At 38.0% G+C, this 21,262-nt stretch overlaps 1 protein-coding gene across 4 annotated transcripts in view; it reads left to right on the top strand.

Moving 5' to 3' along the window:
- Positions 1-21,053, top strand: part of LOC117299934 (calcitonin gene-related peptide type 1 receptor-like) — a 40,592-nt gene extending 19,539 nt beyond the window's left edge. For 3 of the 4 annotated variants that reach the window (XM_033783544.1, XM_033783545.1, XM_033783547.1), the window contains exons 2-14: positions 6,924-7,008; positions 9,436-9,553; positions 10,194-10,307; positions 11,167-11,276; positions 12,088-12,176; positions 13,862-13,988; positions 14,802-14,955; positions 15,526-15,586; positions 16,148-16,211; positions 16,515-16,600; positions 17,141-17,276; positions 17,871-17,999; positions 19,441-21,053. In XM_033783544.1, coding sequence (XP_033639435.1) covers positions 6,924-7,008; positions 9,436-9,553; positions 10,194-10,307; positions 11,167-11,276; positions 12,088-12,176; positions 13,862-13,988; positions 14,802-14,955; positions 15,526-15,586; positions 16,148-16,211; positions 16,515-16,600; positions 17,141-17,276; positions 17,871-17,999; positions 19,441-19,854 — 1,687 coding nt within the window. In that variant the 3' untranslated portion in view covers positions 19,855-21,053. The remainder of the gene's footprint in view (positions 1-6,923; positions 7,009-9,435; positions 9,554-10,193; positions 10,308-11,166; positions 11,277-12,087; positions 12,177-13,861; positions 13,989-14,801; positions 14,956-15,525; positions 15,587-16,147; positions 16,212-16,514; positions 16,601-17,140; positions 17,277-17,870; positions 18,000-19,440) is intronic. The other variant, XM_033783546.1, reaches the window with a different exon arrangement.
- The last annotated feature ends 209 nt before the right edge of the window (positions 21,054-21,262 follow it).

Here is a 21,262-nt window from a genome sequence, read left to right as displayed (position 1 = left end):
ACCTTTTCACCTTCGGGTTCTAAGTGTTACTCAAATTACAATTTCATTACATGAAATGTTTGCCCCTCTCTAGGCTCTAGTGAATCATCGCTTCTGGTGAACAAACAACAATGTTTCTCTGGCTTTGATGAGACTATACAGTGGATGTTGATTGCTACAGTCAATAATGCGATCGACATTCATCTCTGAATCTGTCAAGAAACACTTCGTCGTTGCCGTCATCCCAATGAAACTAATTTAGTTTTGTAGCAGAGTTTGTTTGTTCAGTCAGTTAAAACTCACTGCTTTTGAGTGTCCTTCAAAGCCTTATCATAGCCCTGTAGAGGAGAGTGATATCTGGTTACCACGGTAACTTCTCATTAACAATAGACCTTTTCCAAGGGTGAATCCATCTTTTGCCCTTTTCGAAGCCAGTGTTTCGGCTCCAGGCTCCGTCCTCTCGTCTGGAGCGTTGAGTGCGTGCGCAAAGCACGCGCAATAATTGTCAAAACAACCGCGGGGGCAAGCTAGCCTGAGCCGAACCCAAGGCCGAAGCCGTGGTTTCGAAAAGGGTCTATTATCTTCCTTGAGACAAAACCAAGGCTATGGAAATAGTCAGGTGCCTGTTTGTTTTCTGAGTGATTTGCTGGGGGAACATTAGGTTTGCGTGACAAACATAGACTGTTATCATGGTCCTCGCTGCCATTAGTTCTCTTCCATAGTAATAAACAAATTGTGTCTGGAATAAACATTTGAATTGAAGCTACAGGGTAAAATTGACATGCTGTAACTTCAACACTTAGCCATCTCAAGATTGATGCCAATAATGCAAAGAGGTACCTATCCTGTCTATACACTCCTTATTAAGTAAAAACCACTCTGAAGATGATTTCCATGGTAATACACAAATTGTGTATGGAATAAAGATTTGAAGCTGGCAGGGGAAAGTTGCCACACGAGCCCACCTCATTCACAAGAAATGTGGCAAAGAGGTATATCTTTCCAGCCTCTAATGCTCATTAATTAGTAAAAAAAAAAAAAAAAAATACATTTCGAAAAAATCATCCTCTGTATACGTTTCTCTTTTGTGGTAATAATCAAATTGTGTATGGAATAAACATTTGAAGCTACGAAGCTGCAAAAGAGAGTTGGCATGTTAAAACTGCAACACTTGAACCATATCTTCCCATTATCTTTAACTTCAACACCTAACCCATCTCATTAAAAGAAATGTGGCGATGATGCACAGAGGTAAATCTCTCCCGCCTCTGTCCTTCGTATGAAGTAAAATCCACTCTCAAGATGATTTCCAATTTGTAAGAGAAAAAATGATTGATTCCATTTTTTAATTCAGGATATGGCTCCTATATAATGCTTATCTTTCCACTGCCTCTAGCTACAACCTGACACGAAACCGTGTTAGTTGATTGCTTTAACATGACTTCCCTTTTTGCCTTTGGTTGCCGGCAGAAACTTGAGATGATATTTAATCATTCCTGTATGCTCCTTAAGAAATTGATGTGAGAATTATCAAGGCCTCACTTTGTGGCGGTGAGTGACATGTAGGGAAATTAATTCAAGACAAAATAATGTTCAAGAGGATGAATGAACGAAAAATGTCCAATTTCGATTAACAAAAATTCACAATTTTGTTGTTGCTGATTTTTCAATCTTCAATCAGTATGTTTTAAACTGACAAGCTACATAATTACTTCCTGAATGTCACTGTTGATCGGAGTTTCCAATTTCCTAATTGTGTCCGGAATTATTAGCAAGCATTGTGATTTTGTGTGACAGTTAAATTAAGCTTGCAGAACGTAAACCTTTAATGCCGTATAACTACATTTTCATGACTTTAATTTCAATTTATAAATCGGTCGCAAACCAACATTGCCGGTCGATTTGACATTTAGGTGATTTTTTACGCTAAACAGACACCATCACGATATTAACTCTTTGACAAAAGAAAGATTGACTGGAGCGGGACTTTAACCAACGACCTCCGGAGTTATATGCCGGCGCTACAACTGGGCTACTAGCCCTATTAGGCAATTTTGTTGTTCGAGGGTGCCAGCAGACAGAAGGTATTTTCAACCGTAAGCTGCGAAAAGTCAATATATTGTTTTCTATGTCGGCGAAAAAGCAAAGATCAATCTATTGTTTCTTATGTCTGCGACAACACAATGCATTCAATGCCAGCCAATCATCCTTCTGAGAGCCGCTTTTATGGAGCCCCTTTAAATAAAATGATTTCTTTGTTTTAAACAAGGACGATTCGACGTTGCTTTTTCTGCCCTTGGTTGCTTCAATTTACGATCCATAACAAGTTTTACATCCGATTAACACTTCAATCTTTCTTATGTTATCTCTAAATAAGTTGTCCCTATATCACCACAGGCAGAAATACATAATATGCATTTATAACTCCACCTCTACCTTCTTTCCGCGCCAATTTTCTTTTTTCCCGCCGTCAATTTACCTCCCACCTGTTCGCGCAATTAGATTTTCTTCCCCCGCGTTTTTATTACCGTGTAACTGAGGGAACATACAAATGGTGCTCACGTGGGGATAAATGTTACCCAAGTGGGGCGACTGGTTACTGAGGCTACAACAACGGCACAAATGTTCAACTCAAGTGAACAAGAATTATCGGTTTGTTTTGTTTGCAAAAGCTTTGTTGTATAGCACCGAGGGAAATTGAGTTATTTTCTTCTTCTTTTTTTCGTAATAACTCGATTTTTGTTGCAGTGAGTTGACGCGGTTCGAACTGGATTAACCTATAAAGAATAATTCAAGTCGGATGTGAGTAAAAATAAGTCTTGAAATACAATTGTATGTAGTAATAATTCAGATAGGATGTGACTAGCAATAAATGTTGAACTAAAAATTCATGTAACAATAATTCAAGCCGGATGTGAGCAATTATAAATCTTAAAATAAGAATTCATGTTATAGTAATTCAAATCGGGTGTGAACAACAATAAGCCTTAAAATAGAAATTCTTGTTACAATAACTCAAACAGCAATAATGCGAGCAATAATACTTATTGAAATAAACTTCACGTTCATTTCGGCAGGATGATAAATGAATGTGTCACTTTAGCTTATACGCTTATCTTTTTGAGGTTGACATTTCTTTGTCACTTTGTCACATAAGCGTGCAAAATGTATCAACTTCAGATGACAATTTAATTTCCCTAGGTACAGGTAGTCGTTATATTCACGACAGCTCAATCTTCCACCATTGGATCCCTTTAAATTACGGATGATGTCATATAATATTATAGTACTGTACCAACGTAGCACCGAAAAATGCACAATTACAGACAATACAGCATAGTCGAATTCGGAATTTTTACTCTTGAAAAAACTGCTCTCTGCTTAGTGTCGGTCACGATTTATTGTTTACATTTTAAATAATAACTGTAATAGTACGCATTTGAAATGCGCCAAATCAATCTAAAGAGATATGGAAAATACTGTAATTCAGAGTAAACATTTCTTACACATCGATGGGAAAGGGTATAACATTATAATAATTTTCAGCACCTCTATCCATGGCAATCTTTCCTTTGATACGTATAGTAAGAGTCAAGGTGGGTATCATTGAACGGAAGCCCTCACCCTATTCATTTTTCTAACGATGGCGTTATGAGAATAGAGAGAACAATCACTGATGGTACCGACAGTGAACAGCAGTTTGGGTTACTGGATATGTTCTTAGCCACTGTGAAAAGATTGTTGTTACTGTCTTCCGATATCATCTCCAGGGTTAATATAACATCAACTACAGTATCCACCCTATCTACAGTATCTTAAACACAACAGCACGTGTCGTCTGATTTTTTCCCGCGCTTTTCAGCTAACCAACAATGTCTCATCGAATTTCAGGCCTGACTTGTTGTCAGCGTATAGTCTAGTTTCCCGAGGCAGCCGTTACGTGAGAAGTCTTTTCACGTTAAGAATGAAATTTCCAGGTAGGTTCGAGCCACAGACGTCAGAATCTTTTTGTATAGACCACGTGCTCTTTTCGGACAATTCAAATGGCCATGAGGTAGTTTGTTAATTTGTATCCTTACGTGTAGGTTACTCAGTCAGCTAGTTTCACCTTGTTTTCATGACTCAAGAAATACTTTACTTTATACTAGAGTTCAGTTAAGGTCTAGACAGTAATTATTCGTGATTACACTGAAAGGTTTTTAGAAAGCCAGTATTGAATTTGGAGCAATCCCTGGAAAAGTTACATTGTTTGAGTGTGACCTGCTTAAGTTCAGGTTTAATCAGTAATTATTCGTGATAAATGTACAGTGAAAGCTTTTCAGAAAGTTAGTCTTAAATTTCGATTAATCCCCGAAATCAGGCAAATTACTTGATTGTGACCACCTCCTCTATTAAAAGATTTTATCAAACAAAATTATGTTTAAAAATACTGTGTATCCGTAATGAAATCCCCAAAATATGTTAATATCCTGACGTTTTGACCATAGCAGACTCGCTCGAAGGCTAAATGACAACACAATACATGAGGATTGTCTTACATGAACATGCGTAAGTGTAACATCAGCAGTTAAGTGGAAATACATACTATTTTTGGGTTCTTTTGGTTGATTGGTAAGCCGTTTGAAACAGTTCTATTTTCTCGAAATGAAATCCATGAGTTTATAACAACCAGTCGTTGGTTGAACCAAGCTAGGAGTGTTCATTAACGTAAACCCTTCAGTCCGTATTGTACCCTTGACTCTAGTTAAGAGTAGAGACGTAAAGGCGCGCTCTGTTGTGACTAGCCCCTCGCTCGTCCGTTTTCATTTTCCTGTCTTTAAGCAAAATAACAAATCGACTTCAGTTACGAAAACATCCATACGAGCTTGTGAGAAGTGTCAGCCATTTTGTCAAACCTACCTCCTGTTAGATAAATAGATCGATAGCAATAAGATTGAATCCCACCCAGTATAAGATACAGCATAGCCTGCTCACATTGTGAAGTTAAAGACAGTAGTGTTTGCGGATTCATCAATAAAACAGTTTATGCACCCCATGAGCCATATTTTAGTTTTAGCGTTATCACAATATTGGACCATGTGTTTCTTACGCTGTATCGATTCCAGCGGGATACCTGTTCAGTCGACTTAATTTTGGACACTGTGTCAGCCGTAATACAATTTCAAATTACATTTTGATGTAAGATTCTTTCATGCAACATACTAACTGACAGACCGTATCGCAGAAATTTGCTCACAATCTGAAGGTTACGAAGTCTACTCTGTAAAAACTCTGTTTAGAGTTTAAAGACACATTATATTATGTTATACCCACATTTTAAAAATGTTAAGATGCTTAACATGTTTATCATTTTGTGAAACCTTCTGGAATGTTTTGTAGCAATCAAACACACACAAGAACATAAATATGTTATAGGTTTTACATGTGTAACAAGTGGGTAACAAAACACTTGCTTAGAAATGTGTTGCAAATTTAACCAGTGTATTTGGTAATACAAAGGAGAGGAGGCGTATATTATTGGACTGAGGTCACGTATTGGTGATTTTAATCTCTTTTTATGATCTTTAAACTATACGAAGGTCGCATAATATAGACTTTACCCTTTGAAGATTTATTTGTCACTAAAATAAACCTTAGTTGAAGTTTATGGTGTTGTTTTGCGTTAATCGCTACTGTTTGGTTTCAATTTACAATCTGAATACGCCAAACTGAAATGAGGTATGGATGAATAGACGTTTTCCAACCGTAAGTTCAGTCTTCAGGATGGTGGCTTACATGATGTTCATCCATGTAATATGCAATTAAAGTGGTTGGGCCGACTTTAAAGGCATTGGACACTATTGGTAATTACTCAAAATAATTGTTAGCATAAAAACTTACTTGGTAACAAGCTATGGAGAGCTGTTGGTAGTATAAAACATTGTGAGAAACGGCTTTCGAGAAAGAAGTAATTTTCCATTAACAAATTTGAACTTGATTTAGAGACCTCGGAATTAGATTTTGAGGTCCCGAAATCAAGCATCTGAAAGCGCACAATTCGTGTGACAAGGGTGTTTTTCGTCCATTATTATCTCGCAACGACCAATTGAGCTCAAATTTTCACAGGTTTGTTATTTTGTACATATGTTGAGATACACCAAGTGAGAAGACTAGTCTTTGATAATTACCAAAGGTGGCCAGTGTCTTTATAATTAAGGCATTCATCTCCTGTGTGAAGTATCCGGTGCATATTGTTTTGATATAATTTGTTACTGTTCTGTGCCACTTTACGCTCCGAAAACGCCAAAACTGAAATGAAATATCAACGGCTATAGATGTATATTCCAACTGTAAGTTCAAACTTTTGATGGTGGTTTACAGGCCACCCGTCCATAATATGCAATCATCAAGTGGTATGGTTGGGTTGTACTTTATGGCATTCATGGAAAACGCACTCTACAAGCTGCAATCAAAACGTAACCTTTTGGGACAGGATTATTTTGGATTACATTTTGTTGGATCAGACCTTCCTTTGATCAATGGATGAATGAGGCTCAGATCATAATGAGACTGCCAATCTTTTCTGATGTTGGACACGTAATGAGAAGTTTGAGGTAGGGTGGACACATGACACTGTTAGGTTCGGGTAAATTTGTCTGAATAGCCACCCAAACAATACAGTGCAATGCCATTAGTTAAAATCTGATTTCGTGCAATATCACACAGCAAAAGTGCCGATTGAAAAAAATGTAGCCATACAATACAAATTATACAAAAAATAGGATTTGACGTAGCCCTAAAATAATATGACTCTTCCTCTGTGCTGTACACTGTGGTATAAAACGAAAGTGTAAGGCCGCCAGGGCTACATACGTCGATAAATCACAGTGACAAAAATAGTCTAAAAAATAACATAGCATTTATCTTAACCATATCTTGTTTCTTCTCTTTATTATATTGTGCAGGTTCACACCCAGAGGTGATCATACAAGCATCTACAAGAAACCTGTCCATACCTGGCTCATTCTCGTTCTAGTTGTTCTTCTAAACGTAAGTATGGCGTAATTCTGACGTCACGTGTTCATTGTTATGTCGAAACGATTAACAAGACCCGCCAAAGAATATCAAACGTAAAATCTCCCAATTAAAGTCATGTTAAAAGCTTCAAGAGCTTGATTCATTATATCTTTGTCATGAATTCAATAATAGATTGTTGTCCTTAATTTGTTTGAACACCATTATAAAAATCATTATTTGTTTTCGTTGTACCCTTACGATGTGTATTAAAGGCAGTGGACACTATCGGTAATTACTCAAAATAATTATCGGCAATATTTGGTAACGAGTAATGGGGAGAGATTGATATAGTATAAAACATTGTGTGAAACGGCTCCCTCTGAAGTGACGTAGTTTGTCTTTAAGCACTGTCTTTATTCAGTAGTAAATGCCGTGGGATTCGAACCCACGATCTTTGCATTGCTATGGCAAAGGTCGTGGGTTCGAATCCCTAACGAGTACTCGGAAAAGGACTGAGTGTATTGGTGAAAAGGTTAGACAAATAATTAAGATGACATTTAAGTTAGGTTTAAGGTCGTGTACACACTTTTTCCACATAAAGGTCGTCAAACACTTTCAGTGACACTGAAAAAGAGTGTGTTTTTATCTGTTTTAGGCCATGTTTTTTTATTATAAAAAACACCAAAAATCCGTTCTTTCTATTATGAGCGTCTTGTCGTAAAGGTTAACACGATAACAAGAAAGACTGATATTAGGTTTGTATATGGGATTTTGTATAAACACAAAATGGCCTTAACCTTTGTCAGTGTCACTGAATGCGTTTGACGACCTTTATGTGGGAAAAGTGCACCGTACTGATTTATTTATTCATATTGAATTTCTATGAGCAGTGACAATTTCATTACAACACGCCACGCGCTAATTGTGTTGACACTGAACCAGAAAAGAGACATTGAGTCCACGATACACAAGACGTTCACTTTGATTCACACACAAGGAAAATGCAATTTACTCGTTTGATGTTTGACTTAAACATGTTTTCAGAGTCAATAGTGCATTTCCTCTACTCAAGTAACTAGATCAAAATAACATGGAAACATCTATGCACTTTGAGATAAACTTAGAGTCCAAATAACCTGTGAATCCGAATACATCGATGTATTCGATTTTTGTTTTGGTGATGGGTAAATCTAGATAACCACTTAGGCTTTCGATGCTCCGTAGGCGACCTTTTTTTTGCTTGTGCAACAATTTAGTAATAATAGCAAATAAGTACTTTCTGTCGGTGCCGACGGCTATTTGGTGCATTACCGAAATATAGAGGCATATTGGTTATTAGATGTATACACAGCCGAAGGGACTTTTACACACATGGGATTCCGGTTATAATTGATTGATATTAATGTTACATTCATCTCAATCAACAGCAGATGGTGAAGATTACAGGAAGTTACCTACAATCAAATTAATTACTTATAAAATAAAATAATGAATGACTAAAACAACCGTCGGCAAGATTCTATCGATTCTTGCAGATTACTTGTATATTAGGGATTGCTTTAAGTTACAGTAGGACTAATGTATACAGTCACCTAAACATATCGTATTACAAACTGGCAAAATCTATAGTCAAAATATTATTGTTGCAAACAATAATATGGATAGGTCCTTTGCTTTTCTCAGTATAATTGTTTGTGTGAAAATTGCTGCAAATGTGTCTGGTCTGGTCACCGTCAGACAGTAATTTGTCAAGCCATCACAGTTAAAGCATATTTTACCGAAGCGATATATCAACGTCAGGGTACCAATCATAAATGTTAACATTGTGAGAAAGATTGGGTAAAATATACACTTGAAGGAGACACTAAATTTTCAAAGAAGCACCGAACATATTCAGTCTCCACATCTCGAGTAATTTAGACAAACCTAGACTTGTACAAGAGAAAGTAATTGCAGAATCAACGAGGAACAACAGTGTGACGTAGTGGGGGAAAAACAGCTATTGACTAGTCTGGTTCCGGCCATTAAAAAGTACTACAAAGTGACGATCGTGCCGTACAGTAATTAGGTACTCGTGCAGTAGTTCACCCATGCATTGATTCATAGACATTGATTCATGTGCCCTTTTCGAAATCATGGTTTTAGTTCAGCTCCAGTGAAGGCTCCGTCAGTGATATTGAAAATGTGCACTTTTTAGTACATCCTCAAATAGGCAGATAGCGTCTAAGCCGTAACTCATTTTACGAGCCGAGAGTGGGTTTTCTTTTGGTTGTTCAGTTATTAAGTAATAAAGCACATGGGATCTGAATGTGTAATGTTTGATTATGGTTTGAACCCCCCGAAATGACAGGAGCGGGACTTGAACCAAACGACCTCTGTTGGCGCTCTACCAACTGAGATATCTGGTTGGCGGTCTTTCTAATAGTCAATATCTTTGTTTGTTGTATATATTGCCAACAGGCTGGGGTGATCTCCGGCGACAAGATGGACACCCAGACTCCACAACAACGAGAGAGACACATAAACGAGAGTGTTCTATGTGAATACCGCATGAGAACAGAGCTACCGCCAGATGACGGTAGGTGTCACTCATATGGGTCGCAGTAGTAGGGGTCAGTTTTGAGTGTCAATGGGGAATTTATGCGACGCTAGGTGGCAACAGAGTTACAATGGGTGCGTTCGTTTAGCTTCCCTGGGTCGACCCCGGTGTATGACGGTTTTATTTTCCAGGACGAACATGTGCAGATAATTACCCACGTTCGTCCTGGAAAAAAAACACTCCACACACCGGTAGACCCAGGGCAGCTAAACGAACGCACCCTTTGTTCAGAACCACTCAAACAAAGGAAAGTTTCCTGATAAGTCTGCTGCCACCTAGCGTTCCAAAGTCTCCAGTTAAACACCCATCTGGACATCAAGGTGTCTCGGAAAACAGTTCCATTTTAACCAGAGGGCAACCAAAGTTATCTAAATCATTAACTGAAAATGATAAACGTGAAGTTTGTGTGCACATGACGTCACTGCAGTGAGGCTTTCTCTAGTAGAGGTCAAAAGGTTGTTGTTCATTGGCTTATCTTATCATTGGCTTATTACATCATCATCAAATATGGCAGCAAGATCCATTAGTAAATAATTACGTTAAAACGATCGCACAAGACAGCTCTAAATCTAGTCTCGTCGTTCTCTAAATGTCACCTTACCATTGTCTCTTCATTCAGAATACGTGTACTGTAATATGACGTTTGACACGTGGGATTGCTGGAACTACACACGTGCTGGATCCACCATAGTGCAACCATGTCCGGAGTGGATACCAGACTCTAATCCAAACAGTAAGTGCCAATTTGTGAGTCATTATAATGCATATTTAAGTGATTAGTCATTGACACTACAAAGACAGTTTACGCATTGAATCAAAACTAGAATCATGATTGATGAATACAATTTACAAGAGTCAAGAGTCTACACCACACCCAAGAGGGATACAGAAATTTTTGAAGGAGGAAGGGGGGCTCGATTTATGTGTTTTCAGATTATAACAATTTTTACGACAGCTGGAATTATTTAACAATATTGGTTTTAGTGTTTGTCTGGCACAGTTATTGTAAATCAAGAGACTTAAGATAATGATGTTATGGGGCAACTGGTTCGGTGAAAACGGTATCAAAATTCGTTCTAATTGAGGGACTAAAGCCATGTATGAATTATTAGAGACTGTGGCAGCGGCAATGTGTATGGCTTTGTCTATGTTCGTTGTCGACGACCATTATAGCCACTGCCGAAGCCGTAAGTTCGCAAGCACGGCTTCATATTCAGTGATTGTGAGGGAAGGTTTAACTTGGTTCGTGGAAAACGTTGAGGTGTTTGGGTGGAAATGGCCAATCTGCTCCCACCCCAGCACAACGATCCCACAAACGCCATTCGGGGACTAGAAACGTATATAGCACAAAGACGTGACTCTACATGTTATGTACAAATAAATATCAACTTTATGAGCCCCACGTCTCAATTGGAGACATCCGTTGAGAAAATTTGATTTTCAAAAACATTTTGTTGAGAAAATTTCATCGTCGGCACAACCATCAGAGAAGCCAGCATGGAGGAATTTTGATCGTAACTGAAGAAATACAAAGCAAAAAATGTTCCTCATATTATCCTTATCATAATGTTCTGCTATATTTTTTTTGGCAGAGACTGCGAGCAAAATATGTATGCCGAATGGGCAGTGGTTTCGACATCCTGAGACGGACGACACGTGGACAAATTACACGTCGTGCAACTACCGTGTAAAAGAAGATCTGGTAAAATGCTATAATAATATTAGCACAGCCTGTGTGTAATGTCTCGTCAGATAACTCAAGGAACAAAACTTGGCAGCTGCAGTTTTAAGTGACATTATGAAGTTGATTTTGTACCCAAGTCCTTTTTTACCGAGTCAAAGTCTGATAGTATGAAACCATATCGTTCTAAAGAATGAACCATCGTTCTATGCTCTTAAACTATCATTCATAGCCCAAGGCGAAGATACCTATTTTTGGACTTAGCTATGGAAATTATTTGATTATTATGGTGAGTTCTCTCGCTTTGCCATGAAAGGGAAGCACGTTGCATTCAGAATTACAACTTCTTTAAGATAAACACAAGTTAGATGGGAAAGCAAAATATCATATTTGTACTGTTTGTGTATTCATGGGTCTTAGGGCCTTGTCAGAAAAGGGAGACACTTTTTACAGGCAACTTGGAAACAACCAACTGCAGTGCATGCTACTTTGGTAGCACATGAGCCAAATTTCAAACAAACTCTTACGATCCTCAAGAAAAATTTGTGAACGTTCAATTTGAATGTGAATGTCCTTTCTTTTTCAAGGAGAATTGCCTTGAATTCATGAACCACTTGCCTGTAAATTACCTCGTGTGAAACTAGTTATAGCACTGATAAGGCTACCCTGACTAAATAAAACTTCAAATAAAACATGACGCGTGGCTACGTGTCCCATTATACCAACAAAAAAACACCACAGTTTGCTCGAGGACGCGGTAAACTTCAAATAGATATCAAAAAAGATACCTTTTAATTTTGTTTAAATTGTTGCATTTATATTTCTTTTTCAGGACTCCAACGTTCACATTGTCTACTACTTTGGCTACGGACTCTCGGTCATATCTCTCTGCATCGCCAGCTTCATATTCTTCTATTTCAGGTAACCAAACTACGTCATAATGACGTCATCCGCAGTTCAAATAAGGCGTTTCTACTTATCTGTTCAACTTCCCGGTTGTGATTTTGAGATTTCGAGTGGGTCTTATCCAATCCATACAATAATGTTTACAGTCGATAAGCAAGAAATCTCGCAACAATCTGTTTGCCTCTTGAATATTATTATTGCTTGGAAAATATTTTGCCATGGGGAACAAGTGTATTGTATTGTTTTGTCGTCAATTTTGGTAAATCTTTGACGGTGCTGGAATCTTAATGGCAATATGTAGTGGACTCAAATTGGAATGTTAATGAAGTGGCGATCCAAGCGAACTTTCTTTTATTTCAATTAAAACTAAAGTGCACTTATAACGTGCTGCTGAAATGTCGAGTACAAAAGGAGCAAGCGAAAAATTTGATAAAATCTGAGGAACACGAGCGTGAACTGATTGTGGACTCAGGCCTGGTTGAATTCAGCCACTCTGCCAGTGAACCATGGCTGAATTCCAATCGTGGACAACAGATACACGCCTCTGATCAAAGTACAGCCATTTAGATTTTTCTCTCATTTGAAACGGTGTACTGATATCGAGGCTTGAAGGAAAAACTGTGCGACCTTCTTAGAGAATGGTCAGTCGCTGTCACCACTGTGTATGAGATTCAAAATTGCACTGGTATATGGGCTGACGTTTCGACCCAAGCACAGTCATTCATGGAGAGTAAAATCTGAGAGTGTATGGTCTATAAAGAGGCGGATGCTAGACGGCAACGGGCGCCACGTTTTCAACGTGTACTGTACAATCGTTACCCTCAAAGTTGAAGGCCGTTGACTTTTTTTGTCTTAGTTCATCAAAGAGGAATGTCCTTTCTCTACATGGTTCAATAAAGTATAACAGGAAATAGTGAATTGCCGGCGTTGGGCTTGCACCTGCGTTCAGTAGTAAGATACTATAAGATTACTGCTTGCATTATTTACATGAATTCTAACTCATCATTGATGTCATTCATGGCTTGAATAACCTAGAAAAGTCACACATTTCTTTATGAATGTTTAAATAGGTTCGATGTAAAGTATTCATTACAATTTAGCATTTAATGAGCCATTAAATTTCCAATTATCTCGCTCAAAAAAATAATGTTAATCAGGTTTGTTGAAGCATGTAACCTGAAAACCTCCTGTGGGCATGATTTGTACATAACCAAATACAGAAGAAATGAGAAAATCTGATATTTTTGTGACTGCATATTATGCTATACTAAGCCTTCAAACACAGCAACAAAAAAAGGTTAAAAATACTGGCAGTCGTTGACTGAATCTAACTAGCTTAAGGGCAAATATCAAATTAATGTATACGCACAAAAAGGTTAGTCTGAAATAAAATTAACTCAAAGGGAAAATCTAATTATATTGTGGATATTTCCCTAAGGTAGACTTATACAATAGACAAATCGCAATAAATTAAAGGGCACAAAGCTCCAACCGTATGAATTAAATGTGCGGTTATACCGTTTGCGTTTGTACTGCACAGTCAATGGAAACATTTTACAAATACAATTCCAAGATATGTATTATAAATTGTACTTGATGCCTTCTGCAATGCAGCAGTAACAATTTCCCTTCTTGAAATTGTGACATCCAAACCGATCGTTGATTCATATTCACTTCATGTTTGATTTGTTTATTTTCAGGAGCCTAGGGTGCCCTAGAGTGACGATTCACAAGAACCTCTTCATTTCCTTCATTCTGTGTGGTATCGTGTGGCTTCAGTGGTTTGCATTGGTCACGCAAAACCCAGCCCTCATCGCAGACAATCCTGTAAGTCTAAGTGTGGTGTTTTGTAGATTCGTGTGCATGAATCTTTACGCGAGTCAGTTCTCTTCACATAACAACACAGCTACAGCTATCACTATATGACTTTTTTTCTTTAGGCTGTACACAGATACATAAAATAAGAAAGTGAAAGGCTGACACGCAAACTCCAGCCACCATCGCAGACAATCCTTTAAGTTTTGGTGTGGTGTTTTGTAGATTCGTGTGACCATGAATCTATTACACGAGTCTATTCTCCTTCACATAACGCCACAGCTACATCTATCCATATTTTATGACTCTTCCTCTAGGCTGTACACAGATACAAATAATACGAAAATGAAAGGCTGCCAGGGCTATAGCCACATCCAATGCTGCTCATTCTTAACCTACATCTACCTTCACTGCCATGGAAGACATTTGCCTTAGCAATAGCCAAAGTCACATTGACTTGGATATGGCTATGATGACTGCATCTTCCTACTCTTTCATAAATGCTACTGAAGCCATAAGCCAAAGTCACAGCCAATTCCACAAGCTTGGCTATGGCTAGATGACTGCACCATCCTATACTATGTCAATATTGCTGCAGGAGACAATAGCCACATACTAGTCAAAGTCACTCTGATTTGGCTCTTGGCTAGATGACACCTTCCTCTAGGCCTAATCTCAATATTGCTGCTGATAGCCATTACCAAAGTCCACGGCCGACTGCATCTTCCTAAACGTCAAAGATGCCTTCGAAGCAAAATGCCGATGGTTCAGCCATAGTCAAGTCCTCCCAATTAAGACACATCTTCATTTCTTATTTCTGTGCAGGCCTTTTGTAAGATACTCCTGGTGCTTGGTAACTACTTCAACACGTGCAACTATTTCTGGATGCTGAGTGAAGGGTTGTACCTCCACACTGTCATCGTGGTGGCTGTGTTCTCCGAGAACCATCGCCTTCACTTGTACTACATTATTGGATGGGGTGAGTAACTGACAGTCAAGGTCAAATGAGGGTCAAGGGTCACGGCAAGGGTCAAGTGTATTAAGACCTTTCAGATAATGTAATGGTAGTAAATTTCCGATGTGTGGTTCAGGAGTTATGTGAACCATCGCCTCACTTGCTTGAAGGGGTAAGTAACCTAAACAAATATCATGCCATAAAGATGTCTCTGTTGTGTTTCTACCAACACTATTATCACTTTTATCATCAAAGGTGGCAGCCTACTTCCACCATCTTGAAACGTGTCAAATGCTTCTATGGACAGAGTGCATGTGAACGCTGATCCAAGAATACAAAGTTGTTGTACTTGGACACGTTAATCGACCAGATACAACAGAGGGCGCCATAACAAGTTCATGGATATACAAAGCGATAGGATGCACAGTGTGGCAGTAAACTACTGTAAACTGCCTCCTTCTATGTCTTCAAGAGAATAAACAATCTCCCAAATCTCTTTCGAGGAAACATTATGCATCTATGTTATACCACTCGCTATATTCCTTCTATTTCTTGAGGATTAGTTTAATAGTGTAATTTTTTTTTTTGTTCCAGTCCTTCCAATGATTCCCGTTACAATCTACACAAGCTTCATGCTGGTCTACCACCAAGGAGTGTAAGTTCTAGATATAAAGCATTTTATTACACTAAGAATATACCTCATTGCGCTGAACAAAATGTAGAATTTGCAAAACAACAACCTTTAGCAGAAGTGCAAACCATTCATTGCAGATAAACAGCACCAAATACGGTCCCAACTGGATCCAATCGAAAACAAGGTTACCATACAAGCTACCTTATGACATCTACAATTAGTGACTGGTACCCTTTTGTTTGTTTTGCTGCTAATCAGAAACTTGTTAAACATTGGTTTCTGCTTAAGAGGCTCTATCACATTAGGCGCCGACGGATCCATAAAGGTGTAAAGCTGGTTATGGTATTTGGTAAGCTATAAGAGGGCTCACCGTGAGCATATACTACTGTTTCATTAATATAGACCAATATACCCTATAACTGGAGTTTCTATTTGGACCCGGCAGGACGAGGTCCTCTAATGGACCTCCCGACCCTATTAAGAGAATCCAATGAACACAGAACAACTCGACTGAAAACTTGACAAACAAACTCACTTAATAACATTTAGTAATTTCGTGTTTGTTGTTTTTTCTCCCACCAGCTGTTGGCTTGCGGAGAGTGAGTACGAATGGTGCGTCGCCAGTTTTATCATACTAGTTCTTTTTGTAAGTATGAAGCGAGATGCTTTTTAGAAAAAAAGGATATACTAAAATTGTTTGAAAATTGTTTTGTAATTTGTGTTTTTCAATGATTTGATATAACTGATGTGCGTTTGTCAATTTTATGCCGTTTATTGTATTTTTGCTTTAAATGTCATAATTACGTTCCAAAACACATTTTGAACTTTCTTTATAAACGAATAAATTATCGCTAAATTTTTAGTTAATCCTTTAAATTTGTAGAAGTTCGTTTGTACCTTGACTTAAAAAACACCTGTTTTTGACATTTCTGATTTGTTTCTTCTTCAGGTCAACCTGATCTTACTGCTCAATATTGTTCGAGTCTTGGTCACTAAATTGCGTGCAACTCCTGCATCAGGATCAAACACCTACACGTAATTAAACCTTTTTAATTTTTGTATGCGTCTGTTGCTTTTGTTGCTGCTGTAAATTTCTTTCGTTTTTCATTTGTCAGAAGGCTTTTCAAATACAATTTTTGATTCCTTTATAACTCACTGAAAACTTCAAAGCAACTTACCCTGTTTGAACAACGTCTAAGATACACTGAACACATCAGACGTCCTTATGAGTACATGTTAGCAGCAAAGCTGTCGCCGAAGTTTGTTCCTCATTCAGGTCTTGGCGCATCAAGCTAATTTCTAGAAATCGGCTCCAGGCAGTATCTAAAGAAAAAGTAAAAATATTTACATATTTTCTAGAGAATGGTGAGAAAATGTTTCAAAAAAATGTACTACGCATGCTGCCAAAGTGCTCCTTTCTGTTGGCAGTGCTGTTTGAGAAACAAAATTCACAATGAAGCAAATCGGTAAATAATGCGAATACACTAAACGAGGTTTACACATGGTGCCACCACAAACACCACATGGTATTATGGCATTGTTTGCAGTGAATTACATTTTGTTTTCTTTCTTTAGGAGAGCTGTCCGAGCCACCCTGATCCTGCTTCCATTGCTTGGCCTACATTATATCCTCTTCCCAGTCAAACCCAAGGGTAACAAGGTGGCTGAAACCTTTTATAACTACTTCATTGCCGTCTTGCTCTCATTTCAGGTCAGAATACATACTTTTGTAACTTAACAACTTTTGTACGGTTTATTTAATTTGTTTACATCCAATTTACACTTACAATTTCCAATAATTGATGCTTTTAAGCAAGTCAAAAGGAGCCCCATGTAACAAACGGCCTACGCAACATTTTAAAAAAAATCTCGGAAACAAAAATATAAAAAAACGGAACAAATAAATCCCCAATAAGCCCACTAAGCCCCACAGTGACATCAATGTAACATATGTAGCGATCTCTGTTGACGTACCTCTTAAATTTTGCAGCCTTCGCCCTTTGACGCATCCCTTAGTTTTTATAAGAGAAACCTTGGACTCCCCATGGTTTTAAAGATGTGGCGGGAAAAGTAAGATATATAAGTTAAATGTCACACACGATGAACCAGACCTTATGGTTGAATATCTTAAAATATCATTCCCAACGAAAACAAGTAAGAACTTTCCCACCTAACTAAACCTTCATTTTGTTTTAGAGCATTATATTTCTGAGCTTGTGTTACGAGTGTGCTTTATCAAATAATTACTGTGCAGTGAAGTGTTTACATTTTCCTGATGCTGTTTCTGGTTTTTTCTACTTTCCAGGGTTTCTTCGTTGCTTGTATATTCTGCTTCTTCAACGGTGAGGTAATGACAAAGATCCGTAGGCGTATGAATAATTTAACTCTGACGCAAACCACACATTCTACAGCCGGCCGCCCGCGTCAGACCAAAGTTAGTCGCTGATTGGGTAACTCCTCGTCACGTGGTCGGTGTCAGTCGTTTGACTTCACAGCCTTGTTGTTGTGTGTTACCAAATCCCTACGCACACTAATTTTACTCTTTTTTTTAATTCAAGTAACAGCACTTCAATTTTTCTTTCTTTTTATAAGTATGAATAATTTGTTTTCTTTTTGAAATTTTCCGCCCCATTTTTGCATGAAAGCCTTTTCATATTTTACAAGTATGACTGTGTTTAAAGTAGAAACACGTTTTCTTTTGCATGCATTCTTGCACCTTTCTTTTTACTTAAAAAACAACATCATTATCTGATGAAGTTATGATTTTATACCAGCTCTGTTCGGTCAGTTTTCAGGAAATTGTCTGAACAGCAGTAAACAGCTTTTACCATTTGCCGAACATTGCTTTTAGCCATCAGCCAGTTTTTCGTGACCTTGAGACGAATTTCATCAAAAAATGCATGTTTAAAAATCAGTTTTTTTATAACTACAACTAAGCAACTAAAGGTACATTGAATGGGGAATGACAGAAGTGCAATCAGGTTTCTTTCAATCGCTCAAGATTTCTCGCATGTCGACTGTACGCCCATTCATCCTGAATTGAATAATCATTTTTCTGCAAACGCTTTCCGACAACATTGGTTACAAACGACTGGCACTTTGATGTCAAACGAGGGCGCCCCATCCCAAGACTGTGACTTCCCTGAATAGTGCGCGTTATAATTACACTGAATATTTATTGTGTGACAAGTTGTCGTTACTCATCAACATTTTTACGTAGTTGCTTTAATTTTACAACTGCTATCAGAATTGTTTGAAAAATTAACAAATTCTAGTCTATTAATGGCAATTAGCAGTAGACGTATGTAGGCCTTACCTGGCAGAGTTTAACATTTTCTTTCTTTATGCTTTGCATTAATTATTACAGCATAACAAAGAGCTCATAATCATTAAGCTCGGGCCTATATTGCACGAGGTGCAAAATGATATAACTTGATGTTTTCTCACTAATAGCCAACTTTGGTTTTGGCTTTAAGCTGCGTCGGACGTTCTTTATAGAGTAATTTATAATTTATTTTTGGCTTTATCAGACACAAAGTAATGTGGCACTTGTACGCACCAAGTATACATGTATCATTATTTTGTTTGCATCTTCATGATATTGCATTGCTTAAAGCAATACATTAGAAACAACTACATATATATACTCGATTTACTAAGTGGGAAATAAAACAAAATTGAGATTAAATTAATTTTTTTAGACCAGGCAGAAGTCTTATTGATGGTATAACCTTCGAAAAAAACGAGAAAGAAAAACATTATCTAAAATGAGGGAAGGGACAAGAACCGTTTCTGGACAGCAAGACATCTTTTTATATCAACACTTTTGGGTAAAGAATTTTATCTAAATGACGGAGTTTTTGTCTCTTTTCAAGGTAAAAATGCAAATCCGTCGCAAGTGGTATTCCTACCGGTGGGGCCACCGAGGAAGTGTATTCGGTGGTCGCTATGGCAACATGAATACAACTATCACTGAAACAGTATCAACCATGTCCCCCAACGACAGAAGGAGTATCGACAAAGGACAGAACAGCCCGTTATTAAATAAAGCGCCCCCACCGGTTGTTCCCACCAACATCGGAAACGGGAGGACGACTGTGTCTGGGCGGGAAATCGTTCCGGACGAAGGGGGCGACAACCCGAAAGAGACCGAGAGCCCAGCAGGGGAAACTTACAACCTCGAGGAGAACAACACCTGGGATTGCAACGCGAATGCAGACCAAGACGTCTGTCCTAGTATCCTCATAGAGGACCATGACGAACAGTCGTCAAAGACAACCGAAGTCTGACTAAAAAACTTGTAACAGCCCTTGATCTCGCTGAGGTTAACTCTGTTGGACACCCTGTATACCACTGCGATCAAGGCATGGATAACCGATACGGGACCAGTCGTCGAAGACAGTGAATTCTGACGTAAAACGCGTGACTTTAAACAGCCAATTATCTCGCTGCGGTTAACCCTGTTGGACACCCGGTATACCACTGCAAACAAAGCATGGATAATCAATACGGGACCAGACTGTTTCCCTGGACATTTGGTATCGCTACAAAACGAGAGGTCACAAGTGATAACGGTTTACTTATGTAACATACAAGCAGCTGTAGAGATGTAAATAAACAAGATGTAGTATACAACATGTTCTTTAGATTTCTAAAAAGGTGTCGGACTGTATACTATAGAGATATGGATATTTATGTCAATTGGAACCGAGTGAAGATGCACTTTGGAAAGTTAGCTCCGCCCATCTTTACCTTAGAAGGACAAGGACAAGGTGAAACCCTATTACGTAATAACAATTCCAGCTTGAACGATGAGCAACTTATTGACAACAGTTTCCGATCATTACAGAAGTTCATCTGGACTGTTGATACTCATGGATTAATCCATGACAACATGTTCACTCTGAAATGATCGCAAGAGGAGGGCATTGCAGAAAAAAGGTATCATCGTGAAATATTATACACTCTTGATGAAATACTACAACTTATAACTGTAGAACTTTTAACATACTTTCTCAGTGATATTGTAAATAAGAAAAGAGTACTACATATTATTATATTAGTGAAAGTGGCCGTGGTATAGTTACGATTAAACTATAGCACCATTGTAGATGAGAAAACTAAACTTGCATGATTTTTAAATGACTTTTGCCTTATTATCAAAGTTTCAATGCATGAATTGCAATTAATGTATAATGATAGATGAAGTAGAAGGGTACTTCACGAGTAAATTAAATTTACAAACTTGATCATTGTAACAAAGAAAGTAAAACATGGACTAAGTGGGACTGCGCATGCTAAGCTAAGCAACTCAACTGTCAACTATTTATGAACAAGCATTTTAATGTTAAAAACATGAGCAAGCATTTTACTATTTGAAAACATTTTATCTGTAGATCGAGAAAAAAACATGGTGACTGAAGTAACTACTGCTCTTGAAAAATTCAAATATAGGGATTATGGTTTTGGTTGGAATATTTAATTAAAACCAACGAGAACTACTGTAAAAAGTATGAAATTAATTTCATATGGAAACCTAACATGAGATGTAAATAATTTTCAGTCCGTCTAAAATGTGCATGCTTGCATGTTGTCTTTCTAGTTCGAAATCGCATGCTTTATATACAAAAATGAAGGTTACTGGTCTGTTAAGGACCACTACATGAGGGGTGGTGAAAGACCAAGCGATTCTGTAGG

Source organism: Asterias rubens, chromosome 15 (assembly GCF_902459465.1).
Source record: "Asterias rubens chromosome 15, eAstRub1.3, whole genome shotgun sequence".
NCBI classification, from domain to species: domain Eukaryota; kingdom Metazoa; phylum Echinodermata; class Asteroidea; order Forcipulatida; family Asteriidae; genus Asterias; species Asterias rubens.
Note: the sequence above shows the minus strand (reverse complement) of the source record. Positions and strands in the feature narration are given on the sequence as shown.